Below are 23,697 nucleotides of genomic sequence, written 5' to 3' on the forward strand. Positions count from 1 at the left end.
TAATATTTAATAAGGTAAATTATCGCTTGATTTTCTAAATTAGACAAGTACTGTTGGACAACTATTTTGAGTATAGTGGACAACTATTGTTGGACGGAGGGAGTACTACTACTCACAATAGCAAAAGAAAAAATATTTAGAGGTAATTGAGTTAATGGTATTGTATTCAAAATCGCTAAAGCTTTCAGTGATACTTATATAGAGTGTTGGTTATAAAGACACATATTTATTATTGCCGCTAAATATAATATAACAATAATTATTTTATTGCCGTTAAACAATTAAAGCAATTTTATTTATTTATTTGTTGTAAAATGAGTTTATGTAAAAATATGACACCTGACCCTAACTCAACATCAAAAATTAGCTCGTAATTTTTTTTTTGTCCAAGTCCATACATATAGCCAAGACAACTAAAAAAAGTTTTTGCCTTGCCAAAAGACGCGTCAATTGGAGTAGGACAAAAAACTATCACATGTGGTGGGTTATGGAATGCCCAAGGAGGTGGGGAGATAAAATAATTGTTTTTTTTGTCATAAAACCAAGGCCAAACACATACACAACCCCTCAAACTTGCCCTCATTTTTCATTTTGGCACTCCAACTTAGCCGTGTTTCATTTTAACCCTTAAACTCCATTTTTTTTGTACCATTTAAACACTAATACCAATTTTTATGATTTTTTATTTATTTATGTTCTTCAATTGCAATTTTTTATTTTAAAAAAATAGACGCGTGTCTATTAATTTTCGTAAACAAATAAAACATTCGCGAATGAACATAAAACTTTTCAAACAATAATATTATTTTTTGAGATTTCTCTGTATTTTTGCATGAAAGTAAATTGACGAAAGTTCTTTGATTTTCTTTCTTAAATATTCAATTAAATTAAATAACACTACTTATTTATTATTTCTTATCATCTAGGCTATTTAAATTTAACGCAAATACTCACTTTTTATTTTTAATATAAATCATTACGAATAAAAAAACTCATCTTCAATATGAGTAAAAAAGACTCTTGTTCGTTGCTAATAACTCTACTAAAAAATGTTAAAACTCTACTGACTTTAATTTGTTAGATTGTCGGTGATTTTTAAGAAAGAAAACCAACACAATTTCGTCGGTTATTTTTCACGTAAAAATACATAAAACTCTTAAAAAGAAATTATTTTTAAAAAAAAAGAATTAGTTTTTGTTAAAAAAAATTTAAACTAAAATTAACTAACACATGTCGATTTAAAATAAGAAGTTGCAATTGAAGAATATATATAAAAATAAAGAAATCATAAAAATAGTATTTCATGTTAAAATGGTACATAAAAAATGAAATTTAAGGGTTAAAATGGAACAAGCCTAAGTTGAAGTGCCAAAATGAAAAATAAGGGCAAGTTAGAGGGGTCGTATATGTGTTTGGCCTAAAACCAAAGTGAATAAGACAAGAATATTAAAGATGAAAATAATAGTATAGCAAAACCTCTAAATTAATATTGGCTGGATCATAAAATATTATTATTTTGTAGAGGTATTATTTAATCTAATATTAATTTAAAGAGTTTTCCGACACCAAAAAAATTATTCAGGAATGAAATCTCAACGAATTTGAAAGAACCCACTTGTAAAAACGTCAGAACTTCATGATTAATGATTTCGATTACCGCAACAAAATGGACGTTAATAACCTATTGGATGAGTGAAAATGATACAGGTTAAGAGGTCAAGAGCTTAGAACAAATTGTGGATATCATTAGAAGCACAATGTTGATGATAAAGTTGAAGATGATACAATACATTTGGAACAAATTACATGTAAGGAAACACTTGCATCTAGAACTCTTTACAATTTTATGGCGCAATTAGCTAGAAAAGACAACACCAAAATTTTTGCATGCAATAAGAAATCTTAACTGATATAATATTTGTTTTTTCATAACAAGAAGTAAAATAAAGAGACTTTTTGAAGAATCTTTTATTTGTTTAATATATAACCATATGAATTCTCGCTTATTTACACATTACAATTGAATTGAAATGGCCAACCGATTATGACAATTAATATTTGTTTTGGTAAACCTAAGACAAATTTGTATAATTTGCAAATCACATACAAGCCTTAATGTGAACATTCAACTAGCTAGTCTAATCAAAGTCTAGATTTGAAATTTATCAGTTTAAGTTTACATGTATTTTGAATTATTAAAATCAAGTTTCAAAGTTTTTCGACTCGAAGTGATAAATATATTTGCAAACGGATAAGCATTTGTCAGTTGATATTTCCGGGTTAATTTAAAAGGCGTTTAATAGTAGATTTTAAATATTTTCTTTATCTAAATTTTGTGGAATCGAGTGAAAGATGGAGTTATATTTCACTATATTTTTTTTGCACATAATATTAGGAATAATGCTCATACTTAAATACATTTAAATACAATTTTAAAAGTGAAGATAAACTGAAAAATATTATTTTCCAAATTAAAAATATAATTAAATTTAAAAATTTTATTATCCAACACTAATATTTAAATAAAATAAAAGTTATGTTAAAATAAATAAATAATTTTATTACGAGGTCCTTTATTTAACGGAGAGATTCTTGGGAAGGTGGCCAACTTGATTAAAATATTTTTGACAGAATTATTCTTATTATTCCTATCAATCGATTTGGTTTTGAAGTTTATCGGTTTGACTTGTCGGTTATCGATTTGTAGATATGTTAAATCATTAAGAACCATAAAATATTGAGTTATAGATTTATCGTTATCGGTTTAACCGTTAAGATTTGACATAACAAATAAATAATTAAAAATCACTTAAAAACATGGTGACAAATCAAATAAACTATGCACATGAGTTGATAGATTATATCTCGCTCAAAAACAACACTAATACATTGTAGAATAATCAAAAGTTTGAGACTGCAAGAAATAAAAATATGAAACTAAATGCTAAGTCAAGAAATTTATATATTGAATGATATAAATATAATTTATTAATTTACTATTGGGAACCTCAATCCATTAAAAATCAATAACCTGATAATTAAAAAAATTAAAACCGTTATCGAACCGCCGTTAAACCAATAACTTTTTTTTGATTCGATTTTAAACCGGCCTACCTGACATAGAGTATAAAAATGTATTAAGCTGGTCTATTTTAGATCTAGACTGTGATAAACCAATTGAAAATTATCTTTTTAATAGATTTGTCCTAGGTAAGATATTTAAACCCAATAATTATATATAACTATATTATAGAAGCGAATGTTGAGAAGCTTAGGTCAGCCGACCAATTGACCGGTTTGCCCTTCTCCTCAACTTCTTCTATTTATATTTCATATTTTATATAACTATATTATAGAAGCGAATGTTGAGGAGCTTAGGGTCAGCCGGCCAATTGACCGGTTTGCCCTTCTCCTCAACTTCTTCTATTTATATTTCATATTTTATCTGTTTTAATTTATTTTTATTTTAATATTTTCTTTTGTATATACTCCCTCCGTTCCTATTTAGTTGTCCACTTTAGAAATGATACACAGATTAAGGCAATAATAATTAACATAGTTAAGTTACAATTTTACCCTTATAGTACAATTTACTTCCAAAATAAATTCACTCAAGATAACTAATCAATGCTGGAAAGTTCATAAGTTTATTTACTTTATTTATGATAACTTTTCACTTTAAATAAGGGTATAATAGGAAAAAAATTATTGTCCTTTCTTGATTTGTCAAAATGGACAACTAAATAGGGACAACTAAAAGAGGAAATATGGACAACTAAATAGGGACGGAGGGAGTACTATGTATTCATAAAAAAGCTATTAAAAATTAACTTAAAATATGATAAATTTGATCACAACTATATTATAGAAGCGAATGTTGAGGAGCTTAGGGTCAGTCGGCCAATTGACTGGTTTGCCCTTCTCCTCAACTTCTTCAATTTATATTTCATATTTTATCTGTTTTAATTTATTTTTATTTTAATATTTTTTTATATAATATGTATTCATAAAAATGCTATTAAAAATTAACTTAAAATGATAAATTTGATTACCTCTCGAAATTTCACATGTACGGCATAATTAGGACTGAGAGAGTACCATATATTATTTGAAAATCACATTAAGAGTTCTATAAATCACAATAATTAACAACTTAAAATATTTGAAAATCATATTAAAATGTGATTGACTCTCAAAATTTCACATGTGCCACATAAATTGACACAAAAGAAGTAACATATATTATTTGAAAATATATGTTTTTGTCCTAACAAGGGGATATATCACCTAGGCAACAAAAGCAAAAAGAAGATACATGGAAGGCAACATAGTTCGAATGGTAAAATGACTGAGGAGTTTGTTCCAAGTCACTTACCGATGCGACAGGCAAAACAGAACTATTTGACAGTATCAATAGGTTCGACAAGATCCAATAAATCCATAAAGAAGTTATGAATTATCAAGTGTTGTTGGATAAGTTTGAAGAAGAAGACTAGAGAAAATTACTTCAAATTACTTTTGATAGGCAATCAATCTTTTTTAATTCATGTTTTTGTAATAGAAAGTTTGAGGCTAATAACTCAACTTTCTTCTTGATTGACATATTTTTACATAATTTTTTAAGCATCCTTATTTGTAATTTTATCATGGGTGTATTACAAATTTTATAATGATAAAAAAATACTTAGTTCTCTCTAACTTTTATTTTCTTTATGTATTTTTTTTATGCTTGTTAGGTAGCAGAAGGTACGGTTGAATGGTTTTCCCTGAGACCTGTTTTGTTTCAGCTTGAAATTCTGGAGTTTATCTAATCTGATTTCAAAGAGAACAAGTGGCCAAGTGGGATGCAAACACTGGCTGAGAATTGGTTCCAAAATTCAACCATCAATCATCACTTCACGTGATTCCTAAAATCGAGAAAATAAAAAAATAGTACATAATTGCAATTGTTGGTGCATCAACATCATAGCTTTTATTATTATTATTTTATAATAATAAATAAAATAATGTAATATTAAAATGCCATTTTTTTCTAGTCAACTTGCTTGATTAGGACCGTCGGAAATTATATAGGAAGACTTGGCTTTAATAATTCAAATTAAACAGAGGGAGTAGTAAACTTAAATTATCTATTAATTTCAGATCTAGACTTTGATAAACTAACCGAAAGTTCACATTTGCAGATCTAACAATAAGTGAATTAGGTTCTTCAACATTTGCTGCTTGCTTTTTGCTCACTCAATTTTCTCAATAAAAGTGTTGTAAATCTGCAACAAGGCAAACTACCATTTGAGAGGAATTATTAGCTTGGAAGGAAGTAAACAAAAAGGTATAATATAATGTTTTTTCTAGTTTTCATTTTACATGTATTTTTTATTTGAAAGAAACATACATAATAAGAATTAGAAAAATGATTTATACTTTTTACTTGATAATTATAGAATATATAGAATGATTTGATAATTTAAGATCGGTCTCCAACCCTCTTCCCTTCCCTTTTTACACTGTTTTTCATTCAATTTTCTCATGTTTAGTAAGTACGAAAGTCGAAATCCTTTGTACCAACCACACCCATATAGGGTCCAAGCTTGTAAAGGAAGATTAAGGTCACTAATCATGATATGAAGAAGACCTTTTAACGTAGTTTATGTAGATTTTACATTTAAGATCTTAATATATCATGATACGGGAAACACTTTAATATAATGTGTGTTCAGGAGGAAATATTTATATTTTTTAATGTTTTCATGTTTGATTACTTAAATATTTAGAAAATATATCAAACACATAAAAACTAAAATAACAAACTCACCTAGTAGTTAAAAAAAACATTTTAAGAAAATAATTTCTTTCATACCAAACACACTCATGGTTTGTGTAAATTTAGATTTCGTCTCTCTAGTACTTCCTCCATTTCATATTAAGTAAAAAAAATTAGATTTTTTTCATTGTTCAGAATAATTGAATTGTTAGTTTAAAATGGATGTTTGAAATTTTTTCCATATTTACCCTTTCATTTATTGGATTTTTATATTTTCTATGAGATAAATTACACTATTTACAAAGTTATATTTATGATTTCTTAAAAGACAATAGTGAAAGTTATGTTCTTAAATGTTTTTCTTAATATCTATGTGTGCATTGTGTCACAAATTCAGTTAATATGGAATAGAGGAAGTATATATTATGGTCCAAATTCTTGAAAATTTATTAGTGTGTGCTTGTGTGCCACTCTGAGTAACCTACCAAGTCTAATGAACGGAAAAAATATATATATTTTGACATGCTATTTGTTACTTTCACCAATTCATGTATTTACTTAAAAAAGTAAATTATATTTTAGGTATAATTATAATTCAAAACCTATAAACTTAATAATTAACATTCTTAACTCTTGATTCTTGCATTTCCCTTTACTTGTGCATGGGATTACTATATTCTAATTTTTATCCTAATTAAATATGCATGTGATCATAAGTTGAAAAATCAATTCTTTAGAAATTGAAGGCTGGTTCGAGGTTGGAGATTCAATGGAAAAAGAAGGAAAGCCATCGGTATGTCTATCAATACAAATTTTACATGCTCCAAATTAGTAGTAATTAAGTTTTACATATAAATTATACTTATTTTTCTAGCAATTATTAGTTTTACATATTTTTGTAACAATTATTTTGAGAATGTGTGTTGCATGTTTGGCCCCAATTACGTATTAAGATTATTTTTAAAAAAAATTACTTATGCTAAAATCTTTAAACAACATTCAATAATCATATATAGTAACAAATTAAAACAATGATAACATCATATGATATGTTAAAATTGTCTAAGGGGTAGATAATATACTTGAGCTGATAAAATCCCATAAAATAACAAACTAATGATTACTATGTGTGTATATATATATATATATATATGAATAATTGGACAGTACAATAAAAAACTTGTATCCAATAGTACATGTTCTATTAATTTATAAAAAATGACAAACTTAAAATAAAAAAATCATAAAAATTGAAATATAGAATGAGAGTTAAAGGGAAACATTTACAATCAAGTCAATTAAAAAAAAAATACAATATATTTGTCGTCATATCATACAAAATGAATATATTAATAAGAAAAAAAGTGGCCAATAAATAGAAAATTACTATATAAGAATTATAAGATGATTAAACACAAAAGTGTTGTAAATTAATATTTTTTTGTCAAATTTATGAAGGAAGAGAGACCATGTACATGAAAAGTTGTGAATGAGTATATTTGATGACCGAAGCTAAAAAGATTAACCATTAAAAGGTACCCCAATATATTAAAACTCATTAAGAAGTGAGAAATTGGTAAGTCATATTTGACTTTTCGATTGATTGTGTACATAATTTCGATTGATTGTGTACCCCAAAAGTATCGTGGATCATGATGAGGTTATATGTACTGCTCCTCCCAACTTATTACGGAGGGTCCCGTAAATGTTTTTTTTAAAAATCGTCAGGAAACCATATCACCAAATTATTCATGGGTTAACACACGAAAAATTGAGAAAATTGCATAATTCCTATTAAGTGGCTCATAATTGTTTAACAATGTCGTGGATAATGATGAGGCTATATGTACGGCTCCCTCAACTCATTACGGAAGGTTCCATAAAGTTTTCTAAAAAAAAAATCTCCCGGAAGCCATATCAGCAAAATACTCATGAGCTAACAAACATGAAAAACTCGGAAAATCGTCTAATTCCTGTTAAATAGCTCCTAAATGCCCTATAAGGTCATGGATCATGGTGAGACTATACATACTTCTCCCCCAACTCATTACGTAGGGTCCCATAAATATCGCCCGAATATCGTATCAACAAAATATTAATGGACTAACATACATGAAAAACTAACAAAATCGCATAATTCTTGTTAAATGGCTCATAAATGCCAAAAGATATCTTTAATCATGGTGAGACTATACGTACTACACTCTCGACTCATAATGGAGGGTCACGTAAAGTTCCTTCAAAAAATCACTCAGAAATCATATCACCAAAATATTTATGGGCTTAAGACACGAAAAAACTAAGAAAATGGTTTAATTCTTGTTAAATGGTTTCTAAATGCCAAAAAATGTTGTGGATCATAGTGAGACTATGAGTACTATTCCCACAACTCATTACGGAAGGTCCGTGAAGTTTTTTTTAAAAAAAATATGGTATGAAAACCATATCACCAAAATATTGATGGGCTAACACACGAAAAACTAAGAATTAGGTATTTGGGCTAATTCAATTTGTCCAAGTACTCTTACTAAATTTTCATTTCTTTACTTATTGAAACAACAACAATAATATTATGTTATAATTTAGGAGCTGCGACTTGAGGAAAAAAGAAGAAGAATCAGGAATCTTGTTGATGATTTCTTGAATGGGTTGAAGAAAATAAAGAATGAAGAAGAAGTATTCATTTATTCAAAATGGGATGGCATTAAAGAGCTAAGAATGGAAGTGAGATAATTAAGAACATTTGTCCTGTTTGGGGATTCAAGTTTGGACGATGACTTTTATTACTGGATGTCCAAGAAAATAAACAAGTTCAGTGTTATGACTCGGCGATTACTTAATGATGAAGTAATTCTAGAGAAATACAACATGGATAGTCTTGTCCCTCTGCTGCTGGAAGAGATACAAAGTTATTTGAGTTTGAAGAATGATAATTATGTAGCAATGACGACAGAGGAGAAAATGTTTGAATACCTCTTCACAAACCTTCATGATCTACCAATCAAAATTTCTTATTTGGATGATGACTTTATTTGCAGGATGTCCGAGAAAATAAACATTCTTCTCCAAGTATTCCGTCGTCTGACAGATTTCTATCCTATCCTCCTGGCCAACAAAACAACTACTACTCAATATCTCTTTCTTCCCTTCCAAGTCATTGCTGATAGAGTTATGCGATTCTATTTTCGTATTTGGAATGGAAAGTATAAACTCTATAAACACTCTCATTGCTCTTCCAAGATCACTTCTCTACTCATCGACATAATCCCTCTGGAGCTGGAGGTTTTATACATTTCTACTTCTAAGCTCATCAAAGAATCAACGTCAAGAGAACTAAAACAGTTTGTCAAGCAAATCGTAAAAGCATCTCCAAGGATTCTTCAAAATCGTCTCATTCATCTCCAAGGACGCATGGCTGGTGCTGTCAATTATGCTCCAACTCAAAGCATTAATGTCATGATCGAGTTCCTATTGATCTTTCTCACAGATATACCAAAGCGCTTTATCCATCCTGACAAATTGAACGATATGTTGGCACATGTCGGACTACTTACAAGGAAGATATCTATTCTGATGGAGGAGAGCTCTGAGAATAATATCAATGAAGCGGACTTTTCAGCTCCAGACTTGTTGCAAGAAATTGAACGAATGAGGGGAGATATCAAACAGAATTTTTTGAAATCCCCGGATGAGTCATCTCAACTTCGCTTTCCTATGGACGATGGTTTCCTCTTCACGAATCTTCTACTCAGACATTTAAATGATTTGCTCATTTCCGATGCTTATTCAGTTTCTCTCATAAAGAAAGAAATTGGGATGGTAAAAGAAAGCCTTGAATTCATAAGATCATCTTTCAAGAAAGTCAGGCAAACATTGGATGACAGTACTAGTGGAGTAGTTAAAGATTGTTGGTTGCGTGCTTTAGATGTGGCATACGAGGCAGAACATGTCATTAATTCCATTCTTGTCAGAGATAAAGCTCTCTCACATCTCCTCTTCTCACTTCCGAATGTCACTAATAAGATCAAACTTATCGTGGCAGAAGTCACATGTTTACAGCTGGAAGATAAGAATGGGGATGACCCCCTTGATGCAAAGTCTTCCTACGAGCCAATTGAGTCAACCTCGTCATCTTTTGTTGAGGTAACAGTTGGTCATGAAGAAGATGAATTCAAGATGATTGACCAGCTCCTTCATAAACATGAATCTGAGCTTGATGTCATTTCCATTGTCGGAATGCCAGGACTCGGTAAAACTACTCTGGCCAAAAAAGTGTATAACAATACATTAGTTGCTAGTCATTTCAATGTTCGTGCTTGGTGCACTGTTTCCCATAAGTATAACAAGTCAAAGGTGTTGCGGGAGATTCTTCAGCAAGTTACTGACTCGGGAGGAAAAGAAAGTGAGGATGACCTTGCTGACAAGCTACGAGTAGCACTGTACGATAAAAGGTACCTCATCGTCTTGGATGATGTGTGGGATATTGCAACAGGGGAGATGTTAATAGCATGTTTTCCAAAGGTTGAGAGAGGAAATAGAGTTATCTTAACTAGCCGAAGTAGTGAGGTAGGTTTGAAAGTTAAATGCCATAGTGATCTTCTCCGCCTTCAACTTTTAACACTTGGAGAAAGTTGGAAGTTATTCGAAAAAATGGTATTTGGAAAAGGAAGCTGCCCTGCTGAACTGTTGGATGTTGGACATCAAATAGTTGAGAAATGCCAAGGGCTTCCTTTGGCTGTTGTTTTGATTGCTGGAGTAATTGTTAGAGGAAAGAAAAAGGAAAAGGATTTGTGGCTTAAAATTCAACATAATCTGGATTCCTTTGTTTCTGCCAACAACAATTTAGAGATTATGCAATTAAGTTATGACCATTTACCAGACCACCTAAAGCCGTTGTTGCTTTACTTTGCAAGATCTCGAAAGAGCAAGCGAACTCCAGTCTCTAAGTTGATGCAGTTATGGATGGCTGAAGGGTTTGTGGATCATGATATTCTATCTAAGTGTAGTTTAGAGGAAGCAACTCAAAGATACTTGGATGCTTTAGTTTCCAGTAGCCTGATAATGGTGGATCATATGCTCTACAATAAGAATATGACTTTTTCTGTTAGGATCAAGGTTTGCTATGTACATGATGTTGTGCACGATTTTTGTTTAGTAAAAGCGAAAAAGGAAAAGTTTCTCAAGTTAATGAATCCAGGTGCTCGATTTCATACTTCTGATTTCCTACACCATCGTCTAACCATTCATACTGAGAATGGCCAACTCCACAAAAAATGTGTTTTGTTCAATTCTAAAAAGTGTTCAGCTGGTAGTAAGCATCTCATATCTTTGAAAGTTAGCGGTTCGCCTCTTAACTTGCTCCAGTATGACTGTCACACAAGACCCTTTGGACTTGTTAGAGTGTTGCAACTGGATAACATTGTTTTGGATGATTCTTTAATGGAAGAAATAGGGTCCCTATTTCATTTGAGGTTCTTAAGGATTCATACTCGAGATGTAAAAGCTATCCCAGTGTCGTGGTTGAACCTCCAGAATTTGGAAACTCTGTTGATCAATACGTTGCCATATTACACCATGGTTTTACTGCCCAGAATATTAAAACTGTCAAAGCTGAAACATGTGAAAATTGACAGGAGTTGTTTCTTTGAAGAGGAAGGGGAGGAGGACAATATCCAAAGTAGAATATTGGAAGGTGAGAATTCAAAGCTGACAACTTTATCCCATGTTTATATCTCATATTCTGAAGGCACGAATGATGCTCTGAAGAAGTTCCCAAATCTTCAGCACCTTCAGTGCACCATCAAGGAACCGACAAATCCTCCTACACACGGCGATTGGTTTCCCAAGTTTTATGTCCTTAACAAACTTGAATCACTCTTTGTAAAATACTACAACGTATGGATTGATGATGTTTTTCCCAATGAATATCACTTCCCTAGCAGCTTGAAAGAGTTACGGTTGGATAATTTTGTCATGAGACCTGCTTTGTTGTCAGCAATCACGGCATTGCCTCAGCTTGAAATTCTGGAGATTAAGTGCTCTGATTTCGTGGAGTATAAGTGGGATGCAAGTGAGGACATCTATCAAAGTCTTAAGACTTTGCGTTTGGAAAATACCGAATTATCAGAATGGGAAGTTGATAGGGAAACTTTTCCCAAGCTTGAGGAATTAATACTAGAACATTGTGACATGCTTACGGAGATCCCTTGTGCATTTGCGGATATAGAAACTTTAAAGTCCATTCATTTAATGAGTATGAACCGTGAGGTTGAAGATTCAGCCATTGAGATTAAGAAACAGATAATAGATTTCGCAGGAGAGGACAGACTTCAAGTCCATTTATCAGGTGTGTTGTATGAATTAGAAGCTGAAGAAGAGGATCAAACAGAGGTAATTAATTTATTACATCTTTACCCCTACATACATATATACTTCATTTAATTTAAATCATACTATATATAATTTGCAGAATGCCCAAAGGATAGAACAACAATGAAGAAAGAAACAGCGTGTTTGCATTTGCAGTCTCGGTTCATCTGTGTGGGTTCTGGAGATGTTCAAAATTAATGTTTTGAGAGTTTTCTTTCATGTTTTTTGTTAGTTATGAATCTTATTTCGTATCTAATCTCTGATATAAGATTCTAGTTTTTTTGTTAACATGAAGGATTGTAACTTTTGTGAAGAGTTGTGATTTTTATGAAAAATAAGGTTGTGATTTTTACGAAGGATTATGACTTTTCACTTTTCTTAAGAGGACACAAGGATAGAACAACAATGAAGAAAGAAACATCGCGTTTGAAACGTTTCTTACAATGACTCACACAAAGTTTTGAAACGTTTCTAACAAGAGTGAAACTAATCCTACAAGTTAAGCACAAATACAAGCAATCAAAATAACAACAGGTTCAGGAAGCAATTCTTCAGTCGATGAGGTCCCTTGTTGTTTTGTTTGAAGCTTGAATTTTCTTTCTTTGAATGAATGAATTAATTTGTTGTTTGTCATGTTGATTATATCAACCAAAAAGAGTTATTGTCCATTAGACAAACAACCTCATTCGTTCTGATTGGACGACCTCCCCAACCACTGACAAAACAACTTTCCGGTTGTATAGCACATTGCCCTGGACGAGAACACTCTACAGAGGACCGGGTCCCTGCACTTGTGAGGATCATCAAAACATCTGAAAGCTTTATCATATTACAAAGATCAAATCCAACCTCCCAATGATTATCACTTCCCTATAACAAGCTTGAAAGAGTTCTCTGAGACCTGCTTTGTTGTCAGCAATCGTGGTATTGCCTGAGCTTGAATTTCTGGAGTTTATCGACTATGATTTTCAAAGAAAATAAGTGGGATGCAAGCGAGGACACCTGTCAAAGTCTTGAGACTTTGTGTTTGAAAAAATTCGTATATATATAGATAGCTGATAAAATCATAATATATTTGATTGTACACCCTTAAAATAAAAACTCGCTTGGGTGCACTGGTCGATGTTGCCATTTTAGATTGCAACTGCGCAAGTTCGAATCTTTCAATGAATGATATTCGTCTAACCATCTTTACGAGACGATAACTCTATCGTTGAGCAAAAATTAAAGAGCAGCATAAAATAAGGATAAAAGTACAAATGACCCAATAGTACTTCTTGTAGAATATGTAATGTTTGATTTATGTTTGCAGCCTTAACATGAACATTCAATTAGTCTAATCAAAGTCTAGATCGAAAATTGATTAATTTAAGTTTATAATTATTTTGAATTATTAATTAAAACCCAAGTCTTTCTACTTGAAAATCGAAATGATAGCTGATAGTCTCCATAAATATATTTGCAAGTGAATAACAGAATAAGCATTTATCAGTTGACATTTCCCGGGTTAATTTTGGAGGCATTTCATCATAGATTTACACTAATATATAAGGGATAAGAAATATGTATCTCTTGGACAATAACCGAAATTTCAGATACGTACTTTAACTAAATTAAGATCTTATTACTCTCCTGAACCCATTTTTTTTATTTTGTACACCATTTCGGCTTACGTGGCATCCAAACATCTCTCACGTGCTTCAACTATGTGGAGTCACGAAGTGTGCCACATAAGCCAAAAAGTGTATAAATGTAACATCCAGCAATTTGAAATAACTATGAAGAGGCTTAGAATTGGAAATAGTCATTTTTGGAAAGAATTCAAAATCTGGAAATTTGGTTAAGTATGGAAAAAAGTGAGTTTTTGGTCAACTTTGAACAGTCATAACTCCTAGATTAGGATGATTTAGGTGTATTTCTAGTTATGTTTGCGAAGCTCGTGGAATGATCTTTCCAACGCCGCCAAGTTTGCTCGATTCTGAGTTAGTATGAGTGAGTTATGCCCTTTGGAAGTTGGGCTTTTGGTAAGGGAAGTTCATCCGAAATTTGTAAGGGTATTTTGGTCATTTCCCTAACCATTTCTTTTGGTTATATTAAGGTTGTAGACTGATTTTTAATCAGTGTTTCCTTTTAAAAAGAGAGTAAGGGTTTGTGAGTGAAGAGGAGAAAGGAGAAGAAGCAAAGTTCGTCGAGATCGTCGTGGATATCGTCGGGGGTGATCCCTACTAAGGTATGTGAGATCATAGTGTTGGGTTGGTTATTTCCCCCACACGCCAAACTCGTTTTAATTCCGAGAAAAGATTAGTTGTGTTTGTTGAAGTTTGTGGTTGTGGTTGTTGAAGTCTTGTGGTTGTGTTGAAATTTCTTGTTGCTTTGGGACATGTTTCCGGTTGTATTTTCGAGTTGAATCTGTTGTATGTTGAGGGGTTTTATGATTCTAAGTGTTTGGGGCTGGAAACTTTGAAGTCAAGAAGGTTTAGAGTTGGAAAGACTAAGGAAGAAAGTCGGATTTTCGGGGAAAAAGGGTGGGGCGTCGCGCCTGCCAGCGCGCCCCAAAAGGGGTTCTGAACTTTCCCCCTTGGGGCGGTGCGCCTAGCAGGCCCCTATGAAGTCTGAAGGCTGGCGCCCCGCGCCTCTCAGAGCGCCAAGGACGCCAATCCTTCCCATTCCTTCCCCACTTTTTCATGCATGTTCCTTAATAATGTACCAATGTTTTATAGTTGTTTTCAACACTCTAAGGTACATCTAAACATCCCGAACTCATCCATAAACATGAGATCATTACCCTTGAATTCATAATCCAATTCGAGGAAAGTTCGGATCAAAGTCAAGTGAAGTTAGAGTCAAGCGTAAAAGTTAAGAAGTAAGTCAAGCAAGTCTTTAAAGTTGTTCAGGAGTCTTTATTGAACGTTTTAACTTCGATTTTAAGGCTCAAATTTCAAGTTAAGCCAAGAGTATAAAGTTGAGTTCATTTCTCAAAAGTTATTAGGGAACTAAGTTTTCCCAAAGAAGTTTTAAAGAAAATGTTTTCACGTTTAAACAAGATTGGAAACTGAGATTTCCAAAGAGCCTTCGGGCTAGTTTTCCAGAAAAAGAGTAATCGCTTTCTAAATGAAGCAAGAGAGGAAACTGAGATTTCCAAGATAGCCTTTGAGCTAAGTTTTTGAGTAATTATCTCAAATCAGCAGGAAGAAATATGTTTTAAAAACATAAGAGCTAGTACATTTTTGGGAGTAGTATTGAGCACCGAATTGGGGGAGTGTTCAAAGAACCCACAACCCCCATAGAACCATGTAGCCACCATGGGTAGAAGAGGTTCAGACTTTTTAGATGAATCCTTTTCAAATTAGACTAGTGGATCCATTAGGAAGTTAAGGTCCTATACCTTTGGCCGGGTATAGGATGCTCTGGCAGCGTGATGTTGATCGCTGTATCATCACTATAGCTCTTATGTGATGGCTGTCGGTTAGAGAAGCTCCCACAACAGTTATTGTATTTTTAAATACATCAGTTCATTTGTATTTCTACATATATCTCAGATTTATTGTATCTTTGTATACACACAGAGTTTATAGCATGTTTTAAACAATTTTTCTTTATATTACACTTGTTTGAAATTGCCTTATATTGAAATGAGTCAGTCAGGTTGAGTTGAGCTGAGCCAGATAAGTTATTCAGTTTCTTCCAGATTTCATTCTAGCCTATGTTGCTTAGCTTTCCGGCTCGCATACTCGTACATTCAATGTACTAATGCCAGTTGGCCTGCATCTTATTATGATGCAGACGCAGGTACCTAGGATCAGCATCCAGCACGCCATTGATCCAGCTGAGCACTCTAGAGTCAGTGGTGAGCCTCTTTGCATTTTGGAGGACTCGGTTATTTTCTTTTCTTAGTTTTGTTTTATTTAGGATGTTGCGGGGTCTGTCCCAACATCCATCTCAGTGTTATAGAGGCTTCACAGACAGTCAGTCAGTCAGTTAGTATTGAGTCTCTCATCTATGTATATATATAAATATTCTATTTTGAGACTCGAGTTGCCTTTTTGGCCAGATTTTATCAGTTGGGTTGTTTTATGACCTTTCATTGCATTGAGTTATTCCGTTGAGTTATGTTTCCGCTGAGTTGAGAAAGCCAGGCCAAGGGTTCGCTTGGGGGCCAGCAATGGTCTTCGAGTGCCGGCCACGTCCAGGGTGTAGGCTCGGGGCGTGACATCCGCAAGTAATATTCAATGACTTCTTTGATTAATGTCATGTGGATCATAAAATAATCTATGATTGAGATTCATTTCAAATATGCTACTTAACAGAAAAGTCAAAAATAGTAAAAGTAAAGCTAACGGTATTCATTAAAATATTTGTGACCATTGACTCTTGAAAAGGTTTGTCGGCACAATGTAAATAAATTTAAACTCAATAATTAAATATTTATATATTTTTTTGAAATCATCTAATTAAGATAAACATAATCATAAGAAATTAAACTATCTAATTCTACAAACTTCATACAAGTATAAGAAATATGATTTACTTTTGTCATGTTAACAATATGCGCTCAAGCATGCCTATATTTGTTAATCTTGTGCACGATGGATACATTGTTATTTTCATGTTCATTCACTTTAATTAACAAAATATATATCACATTTTATGAGTTTAAGTAGAATGTCATGACCCAAAAATGGATGTAATGGCACTCGTCTTATTCCACCAAGACAAACCAGCTTAAAACCCAACCATTACGATAAAGTGCGAAAATAAGGTATAAATAAAAGTTTAATAACAAATAATAATACGAATAATAAGTCAACCTAACTAAATTTCCAAAACATGGTTGTAACGTGCACAAGTCTCTAATGTATTACAATAGATTTGAAAGAAAACAAAAGCCTCAAATGATACTGTTTCTAAAGCAGAATAAAATCATAAATAGGAGTAAGAAGGTTTGTTGAGATGACAAATGGCCACCTCTCAAATCTTCATATGAAGCCTCAGACAAGAAGAGGATAGAGAGTATCATGAAGAGCCGAGCTTTTAACCTACACAAATGTAGAAGCAAGGGATGAGTACCAAACCATATGGTACTTAGCAAGCAAACTCCTAAACACAAATCTAAGAATATAGAACACAGGTACTCCTTACACTCCAACCAAACTTCCACAACTACAACCTGCATAAAATCAGTCCAACCTAATAGTTTACAATTTACATAGCTCATAGCTCAATGACAACACTCCGACAATTTCAGATCAACAATACACATGATAATGTTCATCAATTACAAATTTCGTAGAAGGACACTCACAAGTTCACAATGATAAAGATATGTGATACAATGCGATGCAATGTCGAGTATGGTGATACATGTATGATCTAATGATACACACCCGTTGTCTCTCAGTTCGGGACCTAAGGGGGACATGTTTGTTCATGCATCTGTCATGGCGTGCGACACGTCCCCCGATAATAGAAACCATTGTGGCATACGACACGTCCCTTGAATTATAATATTTATCGTGCCGCGACACATCCCTCGAAATGATACATCCTCTTTAATTCCTTATTCTCCGTCAATTCACATAACACTTATCACAATCATGTCTCAGAACCATATGCATTATGCCTTTGAAAATAATACTATATTTCCTTAGATAGATATTGAGAGTGTCATGTAACTTCAATTTAGGAATATCCAACAAAACTGAGATATTTGTCTTGACATATATAACAGTCTGAAATTGAATGACAAGGAAAAAATTCAATCCATATTCAACATGATGTCGAAGTTTATCATATTCAAAGTAATGAAGTCTATCCCAAATGTCTTGTTCTATCAGATCAATAACTTGAGACGGATGTAATCGCCACTAAGAATCATCTTAGGATGTCGAGATACGTACAAATATAGAGAAGAGTCACAAAATATATTCAAATCTGAAAGAAGATACATAAAACGAAGTAGATCCATGATCAAAATAAAACTATAGAAGATCGAGAGCATACTGAACAATACTTGGGACAATCTTGGTTACTTCAATAGAGTTAGTTATTTGTCGATATAATATTTCCAACTACCACAACTTAGTCCATGAATTGTAGGCCGATCCTTTACCATTTTACACATGTCTCTATGAATATTCTCACATAGTTTTATACAAATATCTTTGCCTAAAATCAAATCATGTTTTCCATTAATTTCAACTAATATTGTTGTTCCTCAATTTAACTTCCGAACGACATCTCAGAGGTTGAATATGCGAATATCTACCATTTAATCACTACTTTAAGTGTTCTAGTAGATTGACACTTAACTTAGCTTCATAATCTCATAAAATTTTATACTTAGTCTTTATTGTGGCTTCCTTCATAAGAAATTTTACCATTGTGATTATCGTATAATCCAACTCGAACTATTTGAATTCTTCTTAGTATACCTCCACTCCAAAGGTAAGAAACAAAGTTTTTCATACATATCTTATAACAAGTCCTACCATCTAATACTTCATCATAAATGATCACCCTCATATTTTTGTTATTCCTCAACTCTTCATTGTAGTCTGATCATGATCATTATGCTCTTATTTAATCAATTGATCCTTCCTAGATTACACTTGTATTCATAACATCCATATTATACCCTTTCAATGTTAAATTGTCGACTTATCATAAGTACCATTGTGTCATAAGATTGTCACAATAAATTGAAAAAAAATAAAATATCCTTGTTCAAATCACACCTCAAACGAACCATCCATACTATGCCAACATCCTCAATATCGCAATTTCTATTATCTGGTCATTTTGCTAACCAAATCATAATGCCTCTAACCACACCATGTAGCATCATCTCTCATAACTTGCGTACAAATTAGAGACGTATCCTCACAATGAGTGAGAGAATAAAAAAAAATTAGATATTAAAGTGAACCGCATATGCACGATAAGAAATGAAAGAATGAAAGTTTTCTTTTTCTAAAAGTATAATTACATCGTAAAATAAATCACGTCAACATAAAATTAAAACATATACTTTTCCCAAACTGTCAATTACACCATAGATGATATTACAAGATGTCTCAAATGTATCAAGTCAAATCAGTTCATATCATTTCAACAACTCAACGCCAAATTAATATGAAATGCAATATAGATGAAATGTGTAATGTAATACACTGACCGAAGATCGGTATACACCCGCTTCTTCTGTCAGATAGTCGAGACCTAGGGCAATCAGATTTGTATACGTGTCAGAAACATTTTCCACTGGCACAATATCATTTGCCAAAATCATTTCTCATCGGCACAAGACCTAGGGCAATCAGATGTCACTTGCCGGAACCATTTCTCATCGGCATGATAAGAACATGAATCTTACAAATAGCTCAATGGATAATATCAACCAATAATTATCATCCAACAATAAGAGTGATATGAATATGTATGAAAAAATATATAATATGAGTTTATCAATCGACCCTACAACTAATGATCATCAATCACAATCAAATTTACATAATTCACCAGTCTCAACAATTCAATCATATCACAACTTATAGGATACTATCAACCAATAATTAATTTCATGTAAATTTTTGGGAAAACGGTCTGAAAAATACTTCAACTTTGGCCAAAATTGTTGTTACGATACCAAACTTTATGGAGGACCTTTTACCCCCCCCCCCCCCCCCCCACCCGGACTATTTAATAGTGTATTTTAAAGGTATATATGTGCCCACATGGACACATTACTATTTATAATGATGCAATATTTATGATGTCCATGTGGGCACATATATACTTTTAAAATACACTATTAAATAGTGCAGGGGGTAAAAGGTCATTTCCAAAGTTCGGTATTGTTACAACAATTTCGGTCAAAGTTCGGATATATTTCAGACCTTTTTCCCTAAATATTTCCATATTATAACATTGGTACCCGCATAAATATTCATTATCTCAATTAAAATCCATAAAACGATTAAGATTATCGTTACGTCCCTAGACTTTAATTATATTACATCATATCAAAAAACTACTACAGTTGTGTTACTAAATAACAAAATCTAGGACTACACTATTTGTGTAACTAAATAACAAAATATGTCACTAATATATCCCGACTAATGATTGGCTTTTAATTTAACAGCTTCCATTTGAGGAAGAAAGAAGAAGAATCAACAATCATATCGATGATTTCTTGAATGGCTTGAACAAAATAAAGAATGAAAAAATAATTGCTTCATCAAAATTGGATGACATTGAAAAGCTAAGAATGGAATTGAGATTCCTAAGCACATTTGTTCTGTTTGGGAATTCCAGTTTGGATTACTTTTATTCCAGCATGTCCGAGAAAATAGACAAGTTCGATGAACTTAGTTGCTCACTTTTCTATCAAGATGAAGATGATAAATTAATCCTAGCGAAATGCGACATGGAATGTCTTGCCCCTCTGCTGCTGGAAGAGATGAAAAGTTATTTTTTGAGTTTGGAGAATGATTATTATGTTGCCATGACGACTGAAGGGAAAATGTTTCAATATCTCTTCAGACACCTTCATGATCTACCAAACTATCGTGCTAATTTGCTTCTCCCCTGGATGAGTGACTTCAAGATTCTTCAGCAAGTATTCCGACATCTGAGAGATTTCTATCCTATCCTCAAGGCCAACAAAGCACACACTGAATATCTCTACCCTTGGCTCCAATTGACTGATGATAGAGTAACACAATTCTGTTTTGATCTTTGGACTGGAGAGTATAAACGATATTATGATGGTTACGAGGTGTGTGAAGACGTCTCTCAATGCTCTTCCAAGATTGCTTCTCTACTCATCGACATAATCCCTCTTAAGCTGGAGGTTTTATACATTTCTACCTCTAAGCTCATGAAAGAATCAAGGTCAACTGAACTAGAACGGTTTGTTAAGCAAATCCGAAAAGCATCACCAAGGATTCTTCAAAATTATCTGATTCTTCTCCAAGGACGCATGGCAGGTGCTGTAGCTGTCAATTACGCTCCAACTCAAAGCATTAATGTCATGATAGAGTTCCTATTGATCTTTCTCACTGATATACCAAAGCGATTTATCCATCATGACAAATTGAATGATATGTTGGCACATGTTGGGCTACTTACTAGGAAGATATCTATTCTGGTGAAGGAGAGCTCTGAGAATAATATCAATGAAGCGGACATTTCAGCTTCAGACTTGTTGCAAGAAATTGAACAAATGAAGCGAGATATTAGACAGATTTTTTTGAAAGCTCCAGAGTTATCTCAACTTTGCTTTCCTATGGATGATGGTTTCCTCTTCATGAATCTTCTACTCAGACATTTAAATGATTTGCTCATTTCCAATGCTTATTCAGTTTCTCTCATAAAGAAAGAAATTGGGATGGTGAAACAAAGCCTTGAATTCATAAGATCATCTTTCGAGAAAGTCAAGCAAACATTGAATGACACTAGCCAAGTAGTTAAAGATTGTTGGGTGCGTGCTTTAAATGTGGCATATGAGGCAGAACATGCCATTAATTCCATTCTTGTCAGAGATAATGCTCTCTCGCATCTCATCTTCTCACTTCCGAGTGTCACTGATAAGATCAAGCTTATCGTGGCACAAGTCACCAGTTTACAGCTGGAGGATAAGAATGGGGATCACCCCCTTGATGCAAAGTCTTTCGTCGAGCCAATTGAGTCAACCTCATCACTTTTTGTTGAGGTAACAGTAGGTCATGAGAAAGAAGAATCCAAGTTCATTGGCCAGCTCCTTAATCAACATGAATCTGAGCTTGATGTCATTTCGATTGTCAGAATGCCAGGACTCGGTAAAACTACTCTGGCCAACAAAGTGTATAACAATACATTAGTCGCTAGTCATTTCAAGATTCGTGCTTGGTGCACTGTTTCCCAAAAGTATAACAAGTCAAAGGTGTTGCAGGAGATTCTTCAGCAAGTTACTAGCTCTGAAGTAAAAGGAAGGGAGGTTGACCTTGCTGAAAAGCTACGAAGAGCACTGTACGATAAAAGGTACCTCATCGTCTTGGATGATGTGTGGGATATTGCAACAGGGGAGATGTTAATAGCATGTTTTCCAAATCTTAAGAGAGGCGATAGAGTTATTTTAACTATCCAAATTAGTAAGGTAGGTTCGCAAGTTAAATGTCGTACTGATCCTATCGACCTCCAAGTTTTAACACCTGAAAAAAGTTGGGAACTATTCGAAAAAAGGGTATTTGGGGAAGGAAGCTGCCCTGCTGAACTGTCAAATGTTGGACACCAAATAGTTAAGAAATGTAAAGGACTTCCCTTGGCTATTGTTTTGATTGCTGGAGTAATTGTTAGAGGAAAGAAAAAGGAAAAGAATTTGTGGCTTAAGATTCAACATAATTTGGATTCCTTTATTTCTACAAACATCAATTTGCAGATGATGAAGGTTATGCAATTAAGTTATGACCATTTACCATGTCACCTGAAGCCGTTGTTGCTTTACTTCGCAAGATCTCAAAAGAACAAACGAACTCCGATCTCTAAGTTAAAGCAGTTGTGGATGGCCGAAGGGTTTGTGGATCATGATATCCGATCCAAGAGTAGTTTAGAGGAAGCAACTCAAAGTTACTTGGATGCTTTAGTTTCCAGTAGCCTGATAATGGTGGATCAAATCCCCTCCAAGAAGAGTATGCCTTTTTCTGTTAGGATCAAGGTTTGTTATGTGCATGATGTTGTGCACGATTTTTGTTCAGAAAAATCCAAAAAGGCAAAGTTTTTCAAGTTAATGAATCCAGGTGCTCGATATCATGCTTCGGATTACCTACATCATCGTCTAACCATTCATACTGACGAGAGTCAACTCAACAAAAAATGTGTTTTGTTCAATTCTAATAAGTGTTCAGCTGGTAGTAAGCATCTCATATCTTTGAAAGTTAGCGGTTCACTTCTTAACTCAGCTATATCTGCCATACAAGACCCTTTGGACTTGCTAGAGTGTTGCAACTGGATAGCATTATTCTGGAAGATTCTTTAATGGAAGAAATAGGCTCCCTATTTCATTTGAGGTTCTTAAGGATTCGAACTCGAGAGGTAAAAGGTATCCCAGTGTCTTGGTTGAACCTCCAGAATCTGGAAACTCTGTTGATCAATACTGGATATTCCACCATGGTATTACTTCCCATAATATTCAAACTGTCAAAGCTGAAACATGTGAAAATTGACATGAGTTCTTTCTTTGAAGAGGAAGAGGAAATGGATGTGGATGATATTATGCATGAACCAAGTAGAATATTGGAAGCTGAGAATTCTAAGTTAGAAGACTTGACAACCTTATCTGAAGTTGATATCTCATATACTGAAGCCATGAGTGATGTTCTGGAGAATTTTCCGAATCGTCAGCACCTTCATTGCCACATGAAGGAACTGATAGATCCTCTTACAAATGGCGATTGGTTTCCCAAGTTTGATGTCCTTAATAAACTTGAATCACTCATTGCAATGTACGAGAATGTTGGCTCTCCCGAGTTAACAGACAAAATCCGACAACCCAATGAATATTACTTCCCTAACAGCTTGAAAGAGTT

The 23,697-nt window shown here is 33.2% G+C and overlaps 1 protein-coding gene across 1 annotated transcript; it reads left to right on the plus strand.

Annotated features, from left to right (window-relative positions):
- The first annotated feature begins 6,530 nt into the window (after positions 1 to 6,530).
- LOC125823246 (uncharacterized) lies at positions 6,531 to 23,147 on the plus strand. The gene is given in 3 exon segments (XM_049502646.1): positions 6,531 to 6,554; positions 8,348 to 12,151; positions 20,274 to 23,147. Coding segments are annotated over 3 exon segments (6,702 nt in total).
- The last annotated feature ends 550 nt before the right edge of the window (positions 23,148 to 23,697 follow it).

The sequence above is a fragment of the Solanum verrucosum genome, unplaced genomic scaffold, assembly GCF_900185275.1.
Source record: "Solanum verrucosum unplaced genomic scaffold, falcon-dt-bn FXZP01000880.1, whole genome shotgun sequence".
In the NCBI taxonomy this organism is placed as follows: domain Eukaryota; kingdom Viridiplantae; phylum Streptophyta; class Magnoliopsida; order Solanales; family Solanaceae; genus Solanum; species Solanum verrucosum.